The following is a 22178-nucleotide window of genomic DNA, read 5'->3' as shown; positions in this document are numbered from 1 at the left end:
GTGTTCGAAACGTCGGGTTAATAATATAATGAATAAATCGCGTTTAAAACCCGTTATAAAGTTTTTAACTTCTAAATGTATAATACTCGCGTAAAACCAAACACAAAAAAATACTATGTAGATCAGTTATTTACTCCAATTGATTTCAACCAAGCTATCTAAGCAAAATACTAATTTTAAATATATTTAATTCTAGAATCATAGGTCTATGTTTATTACAAAATGAACTATGTCCGATGTTCCTCAACCGCCACGTGTTGAAGTACGTACTCGGCCGCAAGATTCGATTCCACGATTTGGCCTTCTTCGATCCGGTTGTCTATGAAAGCCTGCGACAGCTCGTCGTTGACGCAGAGACTGGTGACTCACATTCACTATTTGCTGCTCTTGATCTCAATTTTAGGTATTTATTAAATCTATATAATTTATTTATTAACCTCTGGCTTTAAAGGAGGGTTATAAGTTAACGTTAAGTTGTGTGTGTCTCTGTGGCATTATGGTTATCAAGTCGATGGAGAGATTTCAATTAAAATCAAATGATATCAAATTTAAGGACTTGCCTTGACATATAAAATATAACAAATAAACTATACATGATGAAAAATTTCAAATACAATTTGGCCAATAACACAAAATGGGGTTGTGGTTTATTTTTTAAATTAATTTAGCAGTCTTAATAATTTTCGTTAATAACACCCGTAATATATATGCTTTTTAGCCTGGAAATGTGTGAAGAAGAAGGAGGTGGATGTGTAGAATTAGTTCCCGGTGGTCGCGAGATTGAAGTGACTGCGCTCAATGTTTACGACTACGTGCGCAAATACGCGCAACACCGTATGGTCATCTCTCAGGAAAAGGCGCTCGAGGTATTTTTTTATTTATTTCATTTCTACTAAAACCTGTTTTCATTTTTATTCCATTTTCACTTTTTTTATTATATTTTAGGCGATGCGTGTTGGCGTTCTGGACGTCCTACCGGAATCGGCCTTAGAAGGACTCACAGCGGAAGACTTGCGCCTTTTATTAAACGGTGTCGGCGACATAAATGTTGCCGCTCTTGTATCTTACACTAGTTTTAATGACGAAAGCGGTGAGCCGCCAGAAAGACTTGCTAGGTTCAAGCGTTGGTTATGGGCTATAGTTGACAAAATGACTCACCTGGAGCGGCAAGATTTGGTTAGTATTTTTCAATAATATTTATCTTTGTTTGTCAACTTAACACAACAGTTTACGTATTATAAATTGATCATACAATATTATTCTAGAAACAAAAGGCAAAAATTTTAAATGCCTATGACAATTACATCATATTGTTATGTTATTTTATTTATGATTGTTGTTAGGTATATTTCTGGACGGGATCGCCAGCCTTACCAGCTTCAGAAGATGGCTTCCAACCCATGCCGTCAGTCACCATACGTCCTGCTGACGACGCACACCTTCCCACCGCTAATACTTGTATTTCGAGACTATACATACCTCTTTATTCCTCACGACATGTTCTCAAACATAAATTATTACTTGCTATTAAAACTAAAAACTTTGGCTTTGTCTAGATGTCCGCGTTGTACCGCCGTTTACATAATTTAGGTTTAAGCTCAGTCATTAAAGACTGCCGTTGTAATCTACTCGTATTGTATGATACTTGTATGTTTATCACCATAATATAGATCTACTGGAAAATCAATAGCGTTTATTGCATACATGAATGTATGTTTTGTATATTTCAGACTTTTCTTATGTGTTTTTATGACAAGAATCAGACTGAATTTTATTTCTAATTCAGCATAAATCTTAAAACTTGATTGGCCCGCACAATTCTTTCTTTTTGATTAGTTCATTAGATTTATATATTATAACTAGTTACAAACTAGGAATTGCGAAAAGTTCGAGGTAAACATCTCAGATTAATATTCAGGATTGTTATGTTATCAGTGAGTGTCTCTTTTGTATAACATTTTTAATAACTACAATTCATTAGTCATTAATTCCATAGCTACTCCATCATTATACTAGTAGAGATAAAAATAAAATCATCCGTTTTTGTTTTCTAAATTTTTATTTCAAACAGTAAAATATAACTTTGTATATTACTTTATTGACTCTTATACAATTTTGTAAGGAATTTTAATTTACCACATTTTAAATTTCCTTTCTTATAACTAAACTATTTATTTGACTGAATGAAAAACTAATACAAGAATATAACTAGTGAAGCTTCAAATAGAAAGTATAGAAGAATTTAGAATACTATGAATATTCTGCTATATATTTTATTGGGTTTGGATAGAGTGAAGGCGAATTCCAGTAATAATGGATCATGTGATAAAAGAGGAAGTATTATGCGCCTCTATCTCTAAATTTAAGATTATATTAGTTTTCACTTTGATTAGTTAAGATTCATAATAAATACTTCTTAAAATGCTTATATTGTTGTTTTATTGAATCAATTTACCGAGTCCTGCAATGTTCTATTGAAATAAAAAAAGAAAATGTTTCATATCCTTATGCATTTTTAGCAACAAAATTTTGTTCTTTTGACATTTTTCTATAAACTCCATACAATATACTTATATGGCAAATGTGAAGCATGACACTAGTTGCATCTGTGCTTGGATATGTATTCCAACAAAATTCTATTAGGGCTAATATTAAAAATCTTATGACTATACTGTAGTTGGTAGACCAAAGTAAATATGGTAAAGTATGAAAATACCAAGAATAGAATTGATAATGTAGGCTCCTAGCACACACAATACCAATGAAGTTTACTAGAAACATAGGAAGAACAAAAAGTTGTGACAATATATCAAAATTAATGCTATATGGAGCTGTTTCTTTTTCAGGTTTAACTTTATCAACTGATTTGTTTCCCATTTTAGATGATGACTTTTGTAACATATTTTCAAATGATTTTAAGAAGTTCTCTTGTTCTTTTGACAAGTCATCCTTATGATTTTGGTTTAATTTTGCTTTATTTTCTTTTTTAGATTTCATACTTTTACTATTTTCTAAATTTTTGGCATCTATTTGTGGCTGAAATTGTCTTTGAATGTATCTTAAGCGGCAATAACTTTTAAAATATTGAATACACATAGGCAAACATAACAGTAGAAGCATAATATGTATTCCCAATAATACCAAGTGAAACATAGTACTTTCAAATACTTTTACATCCAAAAACCTGTAATTTACAGTCCAAGTGTGATTAAAGACTCTTCCCAAGTCAAAACTTCCTTTTAAATATGCTACAGGATTAGAGAACAAGAAAGGCAGGCCCAAAACAATTTGCGTTATAGCACAAACTAACAATTGTTTGAATGTATTGTTTAAGCCTAAATTTACTAAATAAAAGAAAAATAAAGCTGGAGCATATAATAAAATATTCATCTTAACTGATACCGCTAAACTATAAATAAAGCTGCCTAAATACCATCTTGCATCCAGAAAACAATTAAGCGAAGCATATAATAAAAGAACTGCAATTGGATCATTAAACATTCTTAGTACATGTATTGAATGAATTCTGTAGGATGTTAAAATTGTTATTGCAAGAGCATATGGAGGTACTTTCCTTGTTTTAATGTAGATTCGGAGCACAAATATCAACAACAACAAATAAACTCCAATAAAAATATATTGCGCTAACTTGATATTATCTCCTTTATTCGTTATAAAATAGAAAATGGAGTATATATACACAAAGCCAGCGGGATATACCAGAGGTCCTGTGTCGCCGCGAAGTTTGCTGTAGTCCAAAGTACCATTAAGAAATCCTTCACATTCTTGCATATATGCTTTCCAATCAATTTCTGTATACGGCACTCTTTCCACAATCAAAACATTAAGTATTAATTCAGCAATTAAAATAAAAACTGCGACAAATGGTAGCTGAGCAGGATTCACTATCAAACTTTTAAAAAATGTCCAAGTGAATATTTTTTTTATCTCTTGATATAAAGCTCGATTATGGCCCATTTTAAAAGTTGCTATAAAATAATATTTTCACTTCAAAAGTAAATTTCCATTCAATCAATCTTCAAGCCAACCAAAGGTACCGCTATTTTGGGAATAAATCATTTGCCCCGGGTCGAATGCGTTAACACTTGCGAGGCATGTAGTTATTAGCTACTTATAAATAGTAATTTCACCTTATGATGAAGGTAAAGCTTCTATACACTATCGATTTTCTTGAAATATAACTGAGATTAAAATATTAAAATTAAAATAGCTTTTAATTAAAAATAAACTGAGCCGCCTGCAATTCCGACAATCCAAGTCACAGATTAAGTAAGACCAGTTACTTCATATAAGTGTATAATCTACTTTTTACTTTATCCAAATGTGAAACACCACAGCTTAATGTCCAGAATATAAGTGTAGAATCTGTGGGTTGACCACAGAATAATAAGTACAAGTAATACGTGTAGGTTATAATATACTACGTACTTAGTAATATTATATTACTAAGTAAGATTAAGAATGTCGATACTCATTGGTATAGTTACTCTGTGAACTTCTGTTAAAGAGGCGCCGCGAAAGAAGTCTACGGGCACTAGTAAATAGTTGAAACTTATTGCCATAATGGAAGAAATTAAATCAAAACATAGTTTTGAAGCATATCGTTCAAACATAATGAGTGTTTACAGTTGCTCGATTAAATGAATATATATTATTATCATTATTTCAAGCGCTGACAACAAACTTTAAGCAAATTATAAGCACAGTCATATCAATCCACTGTAGGATCGTCGAGCGTGATTAGCCCCCAGAATACGTGTAAAACGATGTGCAATAAGCCTGAAATAGGGTTAATTTAACTTCTTTGGAACAACGTGCAAATCTGCGAGCTCTATATATATTTGCTTTAACCGATAGTGCCCTTCCCTCCCTCTCAATATCTTCATCGTCTCTGAGGCTAGGTGTAAGGATGTGTCCCAAATATTTAAATTTAAAAACCCTCTTTAATTTAACTCCGTTTAACATGGAGGGAGGAATATTTTGAGAACATCGACGTCCACCCGCCTCAAAGACCATGAATTCGCTTTTGGCGGTATTGTAAACCAACCCATGACGATCTACATATTTCTCACATATATTTAGGAGACTTCTTAGTCCACAGATCGAGGTACTTAGGAGTACCATGTCGTCAGCATCACTTATATTGTTGACAAAAACTCCGTCAAGTCATTTATGTACAGGTTGAAAAGCGTAGGAGACGTTAACCCTCCCTATCTTACCCCGCATTCCAACCCATACGGCTCCAATAAAACACCAGTCCAACTAACCTGATTCTCGTGCCCTGCATACCAACATTTTATTCAGTATGCTAGGCAGTAGGCACTCCCGCTTTCTTTAATTTGCTCCATAGAAGATCGTAGGAGACCAAATCAAAGGCCTTGGACAAGTCGAGGAAGCACGCGTATGTTGGTGTGTTTCTATCCTCATAGTACTTTACAGCCCACTTAAGGGATAGCACTACACTCTATCGAAAGCACCCTATGAAACCCAAAATGATTTTGGTGCAAACCAATGTATTTATAAAACTGCGTAATAAGGAGACTGTCTAGACCTTAGCAATCACGGTGACCAAAGAAATAAGCCTATAATTAGATGATCAGCTGAATCACCTGACTTATTTTTAACAATAGGTATTATATGCGTTTTAGTGAGGTCACTTGGTAAGTAGGTATGAGTAATACACAAATTAAAAAGCGTAGCTAACAACCTTAGCAGGTGAGGTCCTGCAAATTTAAGGTGCTCTATGCTGAGACCATCGTGACCGGGAGACTTTTCCTTAGACATTTCGCTAATGACGCGTTCGTTTTCTAATGCAGAGAATTTGAGGTCCCGGGTCAGGTTGGTCCACAACATCGGGCACGTGTACTGAGTGTGCTAGCCTAGAGGCAACCCTGCATTGCACTTTAAAGAGATCGGTTATGCCCCCCCCTCCCCCCCCGGATCTATAGATACAGGAAGGCCAGGTTTATAGTTTATTTTTTTTGTCTCTTTCCAAAAAAAAAACGAAAGTCACTAAGTGAGTGATGTGAAGTTAAAATGTCCATTTTTATTTGCTCTTGAAGGTTTTAATACCATTTCAGGCGTGCTTTAAATATTTTAAATAATAAATATTATAAGAATTGTTTAATTCAACATAATTAACAGTTTTAACACTATCTTTACTTTTAAGAGTTATACTCACTTTTCCTTCTTTCTTAGTCACTGTCATTGTTTTACATATCGCACTAACTCACCAACTGCCGTTAAATAATATAACTCTCCTATTATTTTTTTAACTGATTATAATAACCTATGAAATGGTTAAATAACATCTCAACGCTGATTTAATTGACAAGTAGTCTAAATTCATCTGTTGCAGAAACATCTCAATTTTTACTGGTTTGTGTTATTGTTCAGCTGCATGAAAAATTTCTCAAAATAAAAGTATGTTGAACCCCTGATAGTTTGTTTGCAATGCTTATCTCGATTAGTTAGATTTACTATTTATTTAGTCTTGTAATACAACCTTTTTCAAGAAGTTTGAAATTTGTGAGTGAAGTAGATCAAGGGCAAAAAGAAACCAGATTATCTTATCTATAAACATGTGTAAATTAAGTTTAAGTGCTAGTTTAATTAACGAATAAGTCTTTGCTGGATTAATATGTTGAGTTTCTTTATTGCACGTAAATAGAGCTAGATATTAAGTAAGTTAATATAAAGGTCAACAAGAATGACTTATAAATATGTTTTGAGGATGGCTTACCCAGTATCAATATCAAATTAGTACAAAAACAATTAATTTTAGAATTGAACATATCTACCATTTTGATCATGTATTTGCCAATCATCTTATTTTCATTAGTTTGGGTAGCAACTGCAGAACGTAAGTACCTCCATGTTTCTTCTGTTTATAAGCCTGGGAAAAAGACACGTGGTAAATAGTTCCAGTTTTAAACATTTTAAGCTATATTTATAAATTGGTCGTCTAGCTACATCACTTTTCCACACTGGAATTAGTACTACTTTAAGTCGTCACGGTTATCCCCCAGGTGATTGAAAAACAAGCAGCACTAAGTATTTTTACAGTGATATAATAGAATATAATATGATGAACGTATACTTACAGGACACAACTGGTACGAAAATGAAGTAGATCTTTTTTTAAATAAATGGAAAGAAGGTGGAATTCAAACTGATGTTTTTTCTTTTCCATCTCTGAAAGATATAAAGATCGGTACAGTAAAAAGTTATTATGAAGGCATGGGAATGAGGTAAAAGTAATGTATACCGTATACGTATCATACGAAGTTTGGATTTTTAATGAAAAATATAAAAATAACTATAAAACAAGGTTTTTCTATAATTACCTACTATTTTAATATGGACATATAGGTATATACATCTGAAGGGCTTGTTTGTTTAATCTCTGATACCGGACCGATTTCAAAGATTCTTTCGTCGTTAGATTAGTCCCTGAGTGCTGTAGGCTATTATTATATATCATGTAGCACGGGCGAAGCTGGGGTCTGATCGCTAGTATAATATATATATAGAGTTTTCTGTTTTTTTTTAAGAATCTCCTAAAGAACACTTCGCAATAAAAAAATGTTTATTCAGGTAAGTTATATGTTCAAGATTAAGGAAGAATATTTATTAAATATTCTTCCTTAATCTTGAACATATTGAACAAACAAACTTGATAATAGCAATAAAAAGTTTTAAAAATACGATTTTTTTAGGATGGATTTTTCAATAAACAACATGAACTTAACTGGAGTAGATAATTTTATCGTAAATATGTTAAAAGTTTCACCCGAAGAAAAAAGATTTAATGTTAGCATTAGTCTTGGGTTTCCAGCACTCACACTATATTCAGGTAATGCACTCAGAAGACTGGTTATGTTTTATGATAGCTATATTGTTTGATGAAGATGTATTTTTTATTGCATAAAAATGAATCTATAATGTATATAAAAACATATAATAGTCTGACAAAAAAGGCTTATTTTTTATACATAATTTTTGTATAATACATATCTATAAATCAATTTTTTAGACCATTATAACATAAATGGAAAAGCATATTATGTATATCCTTTAAACGGGGAAGGAAATATGGCGTAAGTATTTTAATCATAGCTTAAAATTAAAAGCTTCGTAGTTGTATGTATATTTTCTTCTTTTTATTCTATTTAATTAAATAGGTAGGATATCATTATCTCATATTTTACTGTGTACTTCACTTTTTAGGATCAGATTTTTGGACACAAGTGTAACATTAAAGCTTTATCTTTCGCGTATGAACCAAACCAGAATCAATATAAAAGATCTGAGCCTCGATTTTAATGTTGGAGTTATCAAGGTATATATAATAAGATGAAGTATAATAACAGGTTTATTTATAATTCATAAAAAAATCCTATTTATGTGAGATTATTATTTTCCAGGCAGATTTTGAAAACAGTTCATGGCCGCTGAATACCATTTTAAATAGCAAAGGAATTATGATCTTGAAAAGCTACCGCGAGGATATTATAACAGCTTTGAAATTCTATGTTTTACCTTATGTAAACAATGTTTTATCTGGATCTGCTCAAGATTGAAATATCTTAGATTTGATACAAATTTTTATAATAAACAACTGTCGACAAAAAACCTTTTTTTTTTCAAATGTATAAATATAAACGTTTCATAAATTAAGTATATCGTTTTGAGCGGTGGTGCGTGTTTTATCTCGCTTAATTAATAAAAAATTGGCCGATTTGTTCTCGACTTTTACGCTTAAGCAACACATTTGCGATCCATTTTTATTTATAATGATAAACATGATCAATGCTGATTGCCAGTGTCGATATATCACACTGAGAGGCACTTACTTGAATTTGAACGACTATCAGCTCGTTATTTAATTCTAATATGAACCTGTTTATTTCAATGTCCCTCCTTGTATTCAATGTGTTGCACACTCTGCAATATGTTTATACAGTTTTTGCCAGTCTTCTGCAGTTATAAATTTAAAGGCTTTTTCCGTTGAATATAAATGTTGTTTGCCTTCTACCCAACATTTTTGCCAGATACTTTAACGAGACTCCACATAAATTCAATGGCGTTTAGTTCGCAATGGTAATCTAGCTACTTTGTGACTATGAACTTCAAGCATTTGCTTTTTGCTTTTTTTTTCTTCATGTATTGAAGCTTCTTCATGATTTTATACAGTTAAATTTTTATCATGGTAGGCAGATAATATAACCCCTTATTTATGATTCAATTTGGCATTTCTGCTTTGGAATCTTAAAAAATCCTGCTAAGTAATTCATGTTTGTCCCTGACGTACAATGAAAATATCGTAAATGACAGTGGTTTTTTACGATCATGATGATTCATCATCATCATTAGCCCATATATGTTCCCACGGCTAGGACATAGGCCTCCAATGAGGGTTTAGGCCATAATCTACCACGCTGGCCAAGAGCATGTCGTCGAATTTTTGATTCTCAAACACGCCGGTTTCCTCACGGTGTTTTCCTTCACCGTTTCGAGCAGTGGTGATGTGTCCACATGTGCAGATAAATTGAAAAATCAATTTATTTCTTGCACGCTCGCCTGGGTCTCGAACCCCGACTTATCGATTTCGAAGTCCGAGGTCCTCACTACTGAGCCACTACTGCTTTTTTGACACAATTCACAATCATAATGATTACTTGATAAATTGTTCAATATATAAATTGTGTAATAAGGGGGAACAGTAACAATACCAGAAAAGACTGTTGCTGTTTGTGGTGTAGCCAAAAGGTAAGCCCGTGATAGTTTCATAATACAGGGTTGGTCTCCAGTTTTGCGATTTTGAAAAATTTATAAAAAAGTAACTAAAAGTAATACTTTTAAAAATAACAAAAATATCATAATCTATATGTGCACCGTCGCTCTGCAAACACTTCGAATCTTGACTTCAAATCGGCGAAAACTCGTTCGCACGTGGTGCGCGGAAAAGCGGCCATTTCTCCACGGATGTTGGCCTTCAACTTGAAGAAAAATTATGCTCGGATTATTGCTGTAGACTCAACTTTTCATATATCCCAACAGGAAAGGTCAGCTTTTCAACACTATAGTGTTTTTAAATTCGTACACCTCCATGGCCCATAGTATACCCATATGTTACAGGTACGTAGCTACGTTTCGTGTACTCTGTGATCTGATGTCAGAATAACATATTACTAACTCTGTGTCATGCCATAATGGAAGAAAAAAAAACTCTGTGTCATGTCAGATGCCTGACTCGCCTGACTTGACTTGCGTGTCAAAATTATGAAATTATTTTGTATTAAATCTGACAAAGTATGAAGAAAAATGTCATACTGCTTTTGTATACTTGAAGTCAATGAAAAGATTAGAGATTAAAAGACAATTCATATGAAATTTAATAATACAAGTATTAGTAACGTATATGTTACGGTCAGGGGCAAATTGTAGTTTATAGTAGATATATTATGGCGGGTAATTTCTGGCAAAGTTCACATCACCAGCAATGGATGCTTGATAAACAAGATTTAATACGAGATCGACAACATGATTTATCAAAACTAACAGAAGAAGAATATCAGAAAATATTTAATTTCTTTGCAAGTATTATCCAAGTATTAGGTGAGCAGCTGAAACTGCGTCAGCAAGTCATAGCTACGGCTACCGTTTACTTTAAAAGATTTTACGCAAGGAATTCTCTTAAATGTATAGATCCTTTACTACTAGCGCCGACATGCGTGTTTTTGGCATCAAAAGTAGAAGAATTTGGTGTGATTTCCAACTCAAGGCTTATAACTACATGTCAAACTGTTATAAAGAACAAGTTTAGCTATGCTTACGGACAACAAGAATTTCCTTATAGAACGAATCATATATTAGAATGCGAGTTCTACCTTTTAGAAAACTTAGACTGTTGTTTAATAGTATACCAACCTTACAGACCTCTATTGCTATTTGTTCAAGATATAGGTCAGGATGACCAGCTTCTCACATATGCTTGGAGAGTTGTAAATGATTCTCTTCGCACTGATGTTAGCTTATTATACCCTCCTTATCAGGTATGTATCTGAAGAAAGACAATATAATATTTAAAAAAAAGGGTTCAGATATGTTTCTATTGGTATAAAATATCTCAAATGTATGTTTCACTATTTCAGATAGCAATAGGTGCATTGCATATTGCATGTGTTATGTTGGGAAAGGAGAATTTAAAGCCTTGGTTTGCAGAACTTAATGTAGATATGGATAAGGTATGTTAGTCAGATTTTATAACATTAGTACATCACATTATACCCTTCATCAATTTGAGTTCAATGCTAAGCAGGATATTTCAGATAGAGATAGAAATGAGAGAAGTGTAAACTTTGATGAGAATAATCAATTTTATATTCAATTTCATCCTCCCCAAATTTTAATTTATTTGCTGTCATTCCCTGTTGTGTTTTCTTTTTCAGATTCAAGAGATTGTTAGAGCAATCATCAACTTGTATGAAATGTGGAAGAATTATGATGAAAAAAAGGAAATTCAAGGCCTCTTGGGTAAAATGCCCAAACCATGTCCAGCACCACAGAGATAGAAGAGTCTTAATTATGTCACCTTGATGTTTTCATTTTTGATAAAGTTTGCTAAAGTATGAGAAAATATTACTTGGCAACAATAAGTGTTAAATTTAAAAAATATGCATTTTCCAACTCAAATTTCTTGATGGGATGCTTATTCACTCCAAATCATAAATGCAAAAGAATGCAGATAGGCATTGCATATTTAATTCTCATGTTATTCACTAGGACTAGGTGACTACAGTCGTACAAACCCTGGCAACAGTTGAACAGAAGAACAAAAAATTACATAACACATTTGTCTGAGAGAATTTTAATTTCATTTGACATTTTTCATTTAAATAATGAACTTCTAAATAGGAGTCTGGAAGCTGAGGCTGGAATTTGCTCACATCTCAATAGAAACCATAAATGATGAAATATTTTGAACAAATGAAGAACCTGTTTGAAAATATTTGAAATAATTATATTTTTGCATGTATATATATATCTTGTAAGTGTGAGTCAAAGGCAAAATTGCTTAGTAAAAGTAATATTTAATAATAATGATGTCCTTTTATATTCTATGAAAGACTGCTATAAAAAAATAAATAATATTCATTACATTATGTTTTATTTGTTTTCTATTATATTAAGTAACTAGTACCGCTCCCGCGGTTTCGCCCGCGTAGTAAAGTAATAGACGTACGTAGAAAGTAATATCCCAGTGTCTTTCCCACATAGTTCCCGTTGCGTTAAAGCTATGAACTTGAGTTTCAAACTATCTTTGCACCAAATTTTATCCAAAGAAAATCGGTGGTTTCAGCATGAAGAAGAGAAATTGACAGTTACTATCGCACTTATAATAAAGTAAGGAATATCTAATGAAATAAATTTACAAGCGTGATCCCCGTAACGTTCTATACCCCAACTAGCTGTTTGCCCTGGCTTCGCCCGTGGTACATATGCGTATGTCACTCAGCGTAGTTGCAGCTCTCTAATAGTGAAATAATTTTTTAAATAGGCGACGTAGTTTTTGAGTTTATCTATTACAAACAAAAATACAAATTCTTCCTCTTTATAATATTAGTGTAGATGAAGGGCCAACGATATGTTTGTTTCAAAAAGGGAAATCGTATAATAGTTAGGTCGTTTACATTAAAATTATAAATAATTTGCTGTGTTGTAGCTTCTGTATCTTTGACTTTCCGTAATACTAGTCGCGAGTATAATTTCAACAATTGTCACATAAGACGGTAATAGTTCATTGTAATACCGATTCAACCAAAACAGTTTTGTCGTTGGCACATACGTAGCAAAACATCTCTCCGATATCAGTAGGTTAGCACCATTTTCCCATAATTGGGACTGTATATTTTTTTTGTATTAGAATCCAAATTCAAATTTAAATATTAGATTTTAGTAAATTGTGGAGGAGGCCACCGAGCCAACAGTAAAACACGTACCGATGTATTTCTCATCTCATAGACATAGAATATTAATTATGGAGAGCAGACTTCATCCTTATCTTTCTGAAGGACAAGGAAATCATAATATGGAATACTCTGTAAATGAGACAGATATTGTTAGAGCTATTGCAGGACCTTTCATTTAACCAAGTTTCATTGTATTACCTACAAAGGAAAGGATATTGATGGCGGCGTATATAGCACCGTCAATGAGTAGGTGAATTTTTTGGCGGAACTAAATCAAATATAAATTATGCTTTACATATCTAGGCAGCTACATATCTTATGTAAATTTAATTGAACATAAATTTTCACATTCTATATGGTACCTAATCAGATATTTTAAATAGTAGTAAATATATTTTTTAAAGTGAAAAGTTACCTACGTACAATTTTTTATTATATTATATCAGCAGTTACTAATAAAAGAAAAGACAATAATTTTCTAGTACGTATTAAATGAATGAATTAAATAATATAATACTTATGTAGTTACCAAACGATTACCGCAATATAAAAAAAAACTTTGTTGGAAGGTGTATTTGCTGGGTGGAGGCGATGCGTACTATATTAAATATCGGTAAACGATTTTTTTAGTCATCAGATTATTTACATCAGCAAGAGAAGACATATATTTAAAAATATTAAAATTTATTATTGCTAAATATTCACAATAACATTGCTTGTATAAGATTTTACCTTTCCTACGTATTCCATTTGCAAGAATGTTCATTTTTTTTTACCCAAAGATTGTACTTTTTATTACCTACATACCTACTTAATGAAGCTTTCCACAAAAGAAAGTCCACAAATATAAAAAATCATATCATTACGAGCTAACGCGTAAGTTTATAACTAGGTACATAGGTATTTAAGTTTGTTCAACTCATATCGACAACCAGTTGATATATCCTTTAGCAGTTGCCATGGCCTCTAAGAATTTAATTTATTGTGTTTTGTTGATCGGGTTTGGATTTGGAAAGGCTGACGATACTATGAAAAGGTACGTTTTTTTACGATACAAAAAATATGTTTATGAAATTGACCTGCTTGACAATACAATAATTACTGTATTTTTTCAAATTATTGTATGGACTTAGATTTTAAATCGGTGTAGGCTTGAACAGATTTGTACGACAAGCAAGGTTCTAATTAAGTCCATATAATACTATCATATAGGTAAAATGGGTATGCGATTTTTTTTAGTGCGACCGTCGAAACTGACATTTTAAAAGGCAACTGCTCTTGTGGTGGTTTTCCAACATCTACACCCGATGCCGAAAGTCAACCGCTTCTCTCCCAATCTCCAGGACTTGTAGTTAACTGCGATGACGAAGGAAGCACCACCTGTAAAAACTTGTGTCTCGCCCTCGCAACAGCAACCAAAGCTAAGGGTCCTGAGATATTGTGCAATCGCCTAAATAATGCTGAAGAACTTAAGGTACCCACTTCATGCAATTAAATATATTTAGATTACAAAGTTGGAAATAATGGAAATTCTTTCAGTCATCGACAAATTATTATTATACCAATAACAGTCCTCTGTTAATCCCTCGAAGGAGGTTAATTTCACTGTATTTAAGTGGTGCTAATTTTTTAATTATGTCTTTTAGTTAGAATGATTTCTTATACAATATTAATTAGTTAGATAAAAAAATAAAAGGAACTAATTTAACAAAAATCCTCTTTTGAAAGCAAACGATTTATCAAATATTTTATTTGTACCCCGCAGCATACATGTACATTCGCGGACAGTACCGCGGGCAATTAGTATTTCTAAAACTTATGCATTATTCTGGTATTTCATGTTCAACACTGCCAAGTTTCATCAAAATTTTAAAATAAATAGTTTTTTGAGGTTATTGTGTACGAAACATCTTTACCTACGCTAATCCAAAAATCCAAACGCACTTAGTACGTGATATGTACGATTTTTTTGTATAAAAACCTTCCTAGTGCTTTAATTAAAACGTTTAATATTTATATAATGTATATATATTTGGCGATATATTTTATATATTAGATACTAATTTATTGTTTTATTTATTTTAGTTATCAGCATTTTATAAAATATGCGAAAAGCCTTGGACATATGCCGATATGACGGCAGATGAAGCTCTTTGTTGCCAAGATTCTAAAGTGAAAATTTGTGCTTCAGCTGAGCGTGGAACAACTGCCAGCGGAATTAAAGAAGAATAGAATTCGGATCCATGCTTAGTTGTAAAAAGAATATATGTATTATATACAATTAGCTACATACCTAATTATGCCATAAAAATTGTGAAAATATAAGGACATGTAAATTGTTCACCCATTTTTAAGTTTAACCACCAGATATAAACACATATTCCTGCTGATGCAATTGTTCATTAGATTATAAAAACTCTTGTAATAAGAGTATCAAAATAAAAATAATATGCTAAAACCACTATTTATTTCAACAATATTGAATTGAACAGAGTTAATAGTATTTAATATATTTGTAGATTATCTCAACACGGAAATATTGAAAAAAAAAATGGATTCAAACAAGTAAAGACGATACAAGAAGAATCGGCAACAATTCCTTTATGACTTATAAATAAAATTTAATAAAAATTTGTTGAAAGTTTGTTGTGATCAACAAATGACCAATCTTTAATAAAGATTTGACATTTGTTCATAAAGAAATATTTACACAGGCCATAAGTCCACATAACGGGGCTATTTGGGTACTATGAATTATTTCATTATAGCACAGACATATGTTTATAGTTTATACATTTAGTGTTCATTATGTAACCTATATTGACAAATAAAAAAGAAAAACAACAACCATATTATACAATTTTACGGCTACATTCACGATCGATTAATTTATCGATTAATTAATGATACAAAGAAGCTCTGTAATAAGGACTTGTTAAATCTTTTCATTATTTGCTATTATGAAAGCGTGGATGGCAGTAAAAAGTTTTCATAAGAATTTTATCATGCTACGATTCAATTCCTCGTTTAGACCATAATATACAAATAAACTTGTGAAATTTTTTCATACATTCAAATTTGAGTATGAATTTATGTGTTGTTGGTTATAAAAATTTAGCTTCGCCTTGAGAGAACCGTGAATTTAGGTCTTGTGCTTTCTTGATAATAGATTTTTTTTGTGCTTCGTCAAAGCGGTTCACTTGAAGGTCTACATCTCGGCTAAACGGACGACGCTCCTTCTTTTCCTCGCTCTCTTTCTGTAAGAAAAAAAAATGGCTTGTAGTCGGAAAACACTTATACTGATACATGCGGCGCTATATGTCTGTAACGCTTACAAATCTAACCCATTGAACCAATTTAAATAATATCTGGTACAAGTCCATGTGAAAGAACATAGGGTATATTTTGTCATAAAAATGAAACTTGAAGACAGTGTATGGGATATAAATGAGAAACAGAATAGTCGCACGGTGAAGTTCACGTTCAAGAGCACTGAAGTTGATGAAAAGGATGGTTATCTGGACATATTTTATGTATAGGTAGATAATCGTACAAACGAATAGGAATTATATATTGCAAATATGTTTTACTAAATACTAGTGAAGTAGCAAAGGTCGAGACTGGACCGAATTTGAAATTTTCGAATGTTGTTTCTTTGTTGTATACATATTTTGTTCTGTATACTTAAGCAAATCATGGTAGTGCGTGTAATGTTTTGTTTAATGAAATCGATAACAGGTGTGCGAAATTTTATACTTCTCAAACTGGACAATTTTAAAAAGCGTTTCAAAGTTCTTGCTTGTCGAACTAATATTTATTCAGGAGAAATTTAATAAGAGGAATATCGAAAAAAGACTGAAAGAAATCACGAGGTCGATTTTGAAGAAAACCATAATGTAGTTGTAGTCAGATTTTTTAAATGAACCATATTCTATAGCCAATATTACCCAGGATTTAAACTCTTTCATATAAATAAATAAAACAAGTACCCCGTTATATTACATACTATTACACCAATATTCAGCAAAATAAAGAAAAAATTCATTTTTAACAAAATAATTTCTATTGTATGTGTCTGCACAAAGCGACCGGAGCAGAAACATTTGCATTTAGTTCTATTATTGGAGAAACAGGACATATTGCATAATGGACTTCGTTCAGTCATAATAGTCGCTATAGTTATTATAAATCATATAAGTCAACTTTTTAATTACAGTAACTTACCTTCTTCTTCTTTTTCAATTTTTTCTGGTGTATCTCCAACAGGCTTTCATCCCGTTTATGCTTTTTCTTGTGTTTTCTGAAATTATCAATATAAAAACTATTTCTAATTTTGTTGAAATCAAACTATTACAATTATTAAAAACCTACGTTTTTTGCAATAGCGACATGCAGAATAGTGTAATTTATTGTTTAAATATGAAGACAAGTAATTAATCAGTATAAAGAATATGTTGGATTTTTTCTTTTGTAAAATTTTCAGACTCCAATCTATATTTATGTATGTAGCTTCATAGACTTAAAAAAAACAGACCTTTTGGAATCAATTAGATCTTCATTGTGAATAAACAAAATTGTAGCATGTTTTATATATTACTTGTTTGGTATTTTAACATAAAAATAATTGTTTTTTTTAATGTTTTGTCTGTCTAGATACTACTTCTATGTAGTTTTCACTCGAAGGCCTATTTCCTTCTCCTAGCCCTTCCCAGTCCATTCCTTCTTTCCAATCATCAATCCTTTCCTTATCCCTTATTCCTTAAAAGCGGGCAGCGCATTCTCAGAGGTCTGAGCCTCTGCGAATGTTTATGGGCGGTGGTGATCGTTTACCATCAGGCGAACCACCAGCTCAGTTGCCCGCTATGACATAAAAGAAAAGAGAATTTTTTGACTGGATAAAGTCTCGGGACGTATCCATAATGTCTTTCTGTCGTACCTAAAGTATCAAGATAAAGATTCTGCAATAGCTCATACTATGAAGATGAAGATTTTGCAAAAGCGCATACCTAACAGCTTGTTCCTGTTCTTCATCTCTACTAGAAATGTTCCGTTCTTTCGCCTCCCGTTGTAGGGCTTCAGATGTGTTTTCCTCTTTCGCGATACCCGCAGCCTTTCGCGCTTTCTCTTCGGGCGTGTCAGTCCAACTTGATCTGTGAATTATAATCACTAATCAATAGTAGTAATAACAAAATAATTTATAACCATTTATACACTACTAGCCGCTCGTATATAAAGATTCCTGTTTTATCCCACGGGAACATTTAATCGGGATATAAAGTATCCTAGTCAGGTCATTTGACGATTTTGTCAAAATCCGTTCAGTAGTTTCAGCGTGATTGACGGACAAACATCCAAACAAACTCTCAGATTTATAATATTAGTATGAAGTATGATTTATACACGTCGAAGTTATGAAAAAAGAAATAAAAAAGGGAAGTCGTGTATTCCCCAGGTATGGGGCGTATGATTTACATCTGTGTCACAGATCAATTTTCTTTATGGACGAGTAGATTAGCCTTCTGTGTCCTGCCAGACCGAGACTATTTTCTTGTGAAACTCCACCAGGAATGCTTTTTGAAAAATTTGGCCAAAAGAATGGGGGAAATTCGAATTATTTATTCCATTTAGTACTATAAAATTACAAAAACAAAAATTATTTTTTCATAATTTTTTAAATACCTGTCTGACATATCAGGGCCTTCTTTTGCTCTGAAGCCCCGGGCTTCCAAACCAAGGAATTTTGTTTTTCCTTCTGGCAGTTCAAGCATCCATTGCTCACGCGATTTTGTATCCTTTGCATGGAGTGTGTGTCCATCAAGCTGTTTTATTTTCAACTCATAAGCTCTTTCTTCTAGACGCTTGTGTGCATCAGTCATTTTTTGTTCAGCACCAGTAGGTAGTGGACCTATACCAGTATCTTCTTCTGAACTCTCATCCTTTATTATTTCAGGACTTCTCTCAGCTAATACTTTACGCATATCGCTTGGAATAGACGGCCCTAGAAAAAACACGCTTCAACAATATTTAACAATAACCACAAAATATGTGTGTGTGTGTGTATATCAAATGCATGGCACTATGTGATGTATATAACTGTGTAATGTGTTATTTATTGATTTAAAAAGTTTTTATACGTAATTTTCAAAAAATATTAACATTCAGAAATCCTTTATTATTTAATCTTTTATCCTTTTTATTATTTAAACAATAAGTGTACCATATTTCATATTCCTCTTGCACCAAATGTTATATTTTCATAAAGAGGGGTATAAAGTTTTTGCTTAACATATTAATTAGACACAAATAATGTTATTTCTGTGCTTACCTATGTTTCTTGCCCTTTCTGTCTTTGACGTCTCGACATTACCTTCACTAGGAGAGGAACTTTTGTGGAAACGTTTTTGTAGGTGAGGTGGTAAGGCAGGTCCACAAGCATCTAGCTTAGGGGACATATTTTCTTGTGACCCATTTTTTGAACGTTTGAGTTTATGTCTTAAATCAGTTGGATCAATATCTTGATCATCTTCACTTAATATCTCACCTTCCTCACTACTTTCCTTTTGATTGTTCTTTTGTGTAGATGATACTTCGGTTGATTGAGTATTCTGCTTAATATTATCTTCTTGAATATCTGTAGTACTTGTCACTTCAACTGAAACGCATGAATCATCCTTTTCCTTATTTGTTTTTGACTTCTTTTTGTGTCTTTTTTTATGTTTCTTTTTTTTGCTCTTGTGAAACTCTTTTTCTAAGTTTAAAAGTTTTGCTCGGAGCTTTTCATCATCTGATGAATCAATTTCAGTGGATTCTTCAGATTTTTCTTTGATAACTGCTGGTATCATACTGTAGTATGATCCTGGTTGAACTTCATCGTGACTATAGTCATTCATGTCTTCTTCTACAAGTATTGGACTGTCACTTCTTCTTTTTGATGGTTCTTGGATAGGTTTATGAACTTCAGACTTTTTTACTACTTGGTTAGGAGACAATGAACTTTCTTTTTTAACATTCCTTTCATACTTTTCAGTTTTTTTATCAGTAGTGGTAATTAAATTTTTTATTTCATCTTTCATATTCCTTGGTACTGGGGACTTATGTGATCCGGACCGAGATTTTCTTTTTCTATCCCTACTCAAACTACGCTCTTTGGGTCTAGTTCGTTCCCTAGAGCCCCTGTTGGATCTATATCTATCACTCTCTTTTCTTCTTTCTCTACTTTTATCCCTTGAGTGTCTACGCCTTATTGGTGAATATCTACTGTACCTATTTCTTTCTCTAGAGTGTCTATCAAACCTATCCCTATCATTTCTTTTTCTACCAAAGTCTCTATTATACCTTCCATCAATATTCCTACTTCTTCCTGAGCTAGTATTTTCTTCTCTTCTATGAGATTTTGCATCATCATCTTTGTTAGTTTGACATTTGAATCTGCCTGTTTCTGAATCACTACTTGATTCATCTGATAACATTTTGACTCCTAGAAAAAAAACAAAGGATTTAATTCAACAGAAATAAAAATAGACATATTACTTAGATAGCTATTTTATTCTACATATATATTCTTATAAAATAAACTGACTAGACCTAAAACATTTTTGCTATTTTCTTAGCACTGTATCGAATAGATTTTAGAAGACCAGCAGTTGGAATGCCTTTAAGAGATTGGCGAACACTAGATTGCCATACTAGATCTTTTAGTATCTGTCTCAAAATTACAGCACAGTCTATGTCATAAGCTACTGCTCTTAGAACATCTTCCATATCTTGTTGTGGACCACCATGATTCCAGAATTTTACTATCCTCTGTTGAGGAACCATAGGTAATTGCATTAGGTGATGAAGTTTAGTCTCTGGACTTAAATCTTGATGGCACTGTGCTTCTCCAGTGGGAAAATCAACATAGGCATGAAACTGCTGCAATATTGGGCGATACAGTTCTCTGAAATTAAGTAGCTGAGGCTGGACTATGTTTCTCACTTTATTTTTATTTTCTCCAAAAGTCATTCTAAAATCTCCAGCATAACTCAAGTTAGAAATAGCAAAATAAAAATCATACTCAGTAAATGATTCAGGCAAAATTAATAGTGCTGTGTGAACAGCTGATCTGAGGTTTGACTGAAGTGCATTTTGCAATTGAGAAGAGTTTGTTTGCTTAATAATTTCCACAGGCTTGTGAAGACGTCCTGCAAGGTATAAGTGGTTCCAATCTAACAAATCTGTTATTAAATCTTTTTGTGATACAACACCATACTTTATAGTGACATTCTCCTCTTTTACTTCCACTAATGTATTGAAATATACTTGAGCACCCCAATTTTCCTGAAATCTTGCAACAAATCCTTTTCCAAGGAAACGAAGCGATGAATAATGGGTGGGATTCATTTCTAAGTTTGCACCATGCCATCGGTGGGAATTATCAACGCAATATATTAAATCAATCATGTTATGTCTTTTTTCGTTTCCAATCTGAGGTTTGACTGCCGATCCATACGCGAAACAGAAGGTAAAATTTTGGGGAAACTTTGATAATATCCTGTAATACAGTGGTGAAATATCCTTTGCAATTCCTAACGCTTTAGTTGCAGCTGCAGCCATATTATTTGATAAATAATGTTATTTAATGAATATATACTTAAGATAAAAGTAATGTGCTGACCTGGTGAAAAATAATATCGTAACAGTCGTTAAAACAAGTGCTACTTCTGTAGATTGTTTAAAGCAGCTTTTTCAAAATGACAAATTAACTACGTTTGTCACATAACAAATATTTCCTGTTGGTAAATTAATCTTGTCGTTAGAGAAGCAAACAACTACAGCCAAATAGCACGCAATCGCCATTCATATTTGACAATTATCAATGTCCGTTTGTCATGCGCCTCCGCGTTATGACATTTAAATATTTAAATCCATAGGCTACAAGTATTTTTGTGCAGCAAATTCGTTATCTGTGACTATATTCATAAACCATACAAATTCGAGTAGGAAGCTTTGCTATTGACATATAACTATATGTGTAATACATAAACAAGACAATTTTTATTCCTATATCACATACCTATGGATTATGTTAACGGATACTCCCTAGTATTCTGAAGTACCTACAAAAAAGGAAAAAAAACAAGAAATTCTAAATACTCTAATAGACTTCGAATCTAAACATTGATAAAAGCGTTAAAGCAAGCA

General features: G+C 32.5%; 5 protein-coding genes and 1 long non-coding RNA gene across 6 annotated transcripts in view; 3 read left to right on the top strand and 3 right to left on the bottom strand.

Annotated features, from left to right (window-relative positions):
- The window catches only part of LOC119830548 (E3 ubiquitin-protein ligase hyd), a 24432-nt gene extending 22006 nt beyond the window's left edge, over positions 1–2426 (top strand). The window contains exons 43-46 of the mRNA XM_038353607.1: positions 197–403; positions 719–866; positions 946–1176; positions 1344–2426. Of these exons, the coding sequence (XP_038209535.1) occupies positions 197–403; positions 719–866; positions 946–1176; positions 1344–1556 (799 nt within the window). The 3' untranslated portion in view covers positions 1557–2426. The remainder of the gene's footprint in view (positions 1–196; positions 404–718; positions 867–945; positions 1177–1343) is intronic.
- On the bottom strand, positions 2157–4335 carry LOC119830376 (lethal(2)neighbour of tid protein 2). Its single transcript, XM_038353372.1, has one exon. The coding sequence runs from the start codon at positions 3976–3978 to the stop codon at positions 2506–2508; it is 1473 nt and encodes a 490-aa protein (XP_038209300.1). The 5' UTR covers positions 3979–4335; the 3' UTR covers positions 2157–2505.
- A 5989-nt stretch (positions 4336–10324) lies between these two features.
- LOC119830371 (cyclin-C) lies at positions 10325–12183 on the top strand. The gene is made up of 3 exons (XM_038353362.1): positions 10325–11078; positions 11178–11270; positions 11475–12183. The coding sequence occupies exons 1-3, from the start codon at positions 10488–10490 to the stop codon at positions 11595–11597; spliced, it is 807 nt and encodes a 268-aa protein (XP_038209290.1). The 5' UTR covers positions 10325–10487; the 3' UTR covers positions 11598–12183.
- Positions 12184–14350: 2167 nt separating this feature from the next.
- On the top strand, positions 14351–15339 carry LOC119830382. Its single transcript, XR_005287842.1, has 2 exons — positions 14351–14469; positions 15081–15339. It is a non-coding gene; the product is annotated as an uncharacterized LOC119830382 (long non-coding RNA).
- A 751-nt stretch (positions 15340–16090) lies between these two features.
- On the bottom strand, positions 16091–21872 carry LOC119830142 (GPALPP motifs-containing protein 1-like). Its single transcript, XM_038353036.1, has 6 exons — positions 21652–21872; positions 19321–20472; positions 18675–18993; positions 18002–18145; positions 17220–17295; positions 16091–16252 (listed from the first exon to the last, which is right to left on the bottom strand). Exons 2-6 carry the CDS (start codon positions 20462–20464, stop codon positions 16100–16102), a joined length of 1836 nt encoding a protein of 611 aa, XP_038208964.1. The 5' UTR covers positions 20465–20472; positions 21652–21872; the 3' UTR covers positions 16091–16099.
- Positions 20522–21645, bottom strand: LOC119830143 (phosphatidate cytidylyltransferase, mitochondrial-like). Its single transcript, XM_038353037.1, has one exon. It carries the CDS (start codon positions 21588–21590, stop codon positions 20580–20582), a length of 1011 nt encoding a protein of 336 aa, XP_038208965.1. The 5' UTR covers positions 21591–21645; the 3' UTR covers positions 20522–20579.
- Positions 21873–22178: the final 306 nt, after the last annotated feature.

The sequence above is a fragment of the Zerene cesonia genome, chromosome 11 (assembly GCF_012273895.1).
Source record: "Zerene cesonia ecotype Mississippi chromosome 11, Zerene_cesonia_1.1, whole genome shotgun sequence".
Lineage (NCBI taxonomy): Eukaryota > Metazoa > Arthropoda > Insecta > Lepidoptera > Pieridae > Zerene > Zerene cesonia.
This window is presented reverse-complemented; position numbering and strand designations above follow the sequence as displayed.

Coding starts and splice junctions, on each gene's coding strand:
- LOC119830376 (XM_038353372.1), bottom strand. CDS start 3,978: ATGGGCCATAATCGAGCTTTATATCAAGAGATAAAAAAAATATTCACT.
- LOC119830371 (XM_038353362.1), top strand. CDS start 10,488: ATGGCGGGTAATTTCTGGCAAAGTTCACATCACCAGCAATGGATGCTT. Junction 11,079..11,177: donor TATTATACCCTCCTTATCAG/GTATGTATCTGA, acceptor TCACTATTTCAG/ATAGCAATAGGTGCATTGCA. Junction 11,271..11,474: donor TTAATGTAGATATGGATAAG/GTATGTTAGTCA, acceptor TTTCTTTTTCAG/ATTCAAGAGATTGTTAGAGC.
- LOC119830142 (XM_038353036.1), bottom strand. CDS start 20,464: ATGTTATCAGATGAATCAAGTAGTGATTCAGAAACAGGCAGATTCAAA. Junction 18,994..19,320: donor AGAAAGGGCAAGAAACATAG/GTAAGCACAGAA, acceptor TGTTTTTTCTAG/GGCCGTCTATTCCAAGCGAT. Junction 16,253..17,219: donor AATTGAAAAAGAAGAAGAAG/GTAAGTTACTGT, acceptor TTTTTCTTACAG/AAAGAGAGCGAGGAAAAGAA.
- LOC119830143 (XM_038353037.1), bottom strand. CDS start 21,590: ATGGCTGCAGCTGCAACTAAAGCGTTAGGAATTGCAAAGGATATTTCA.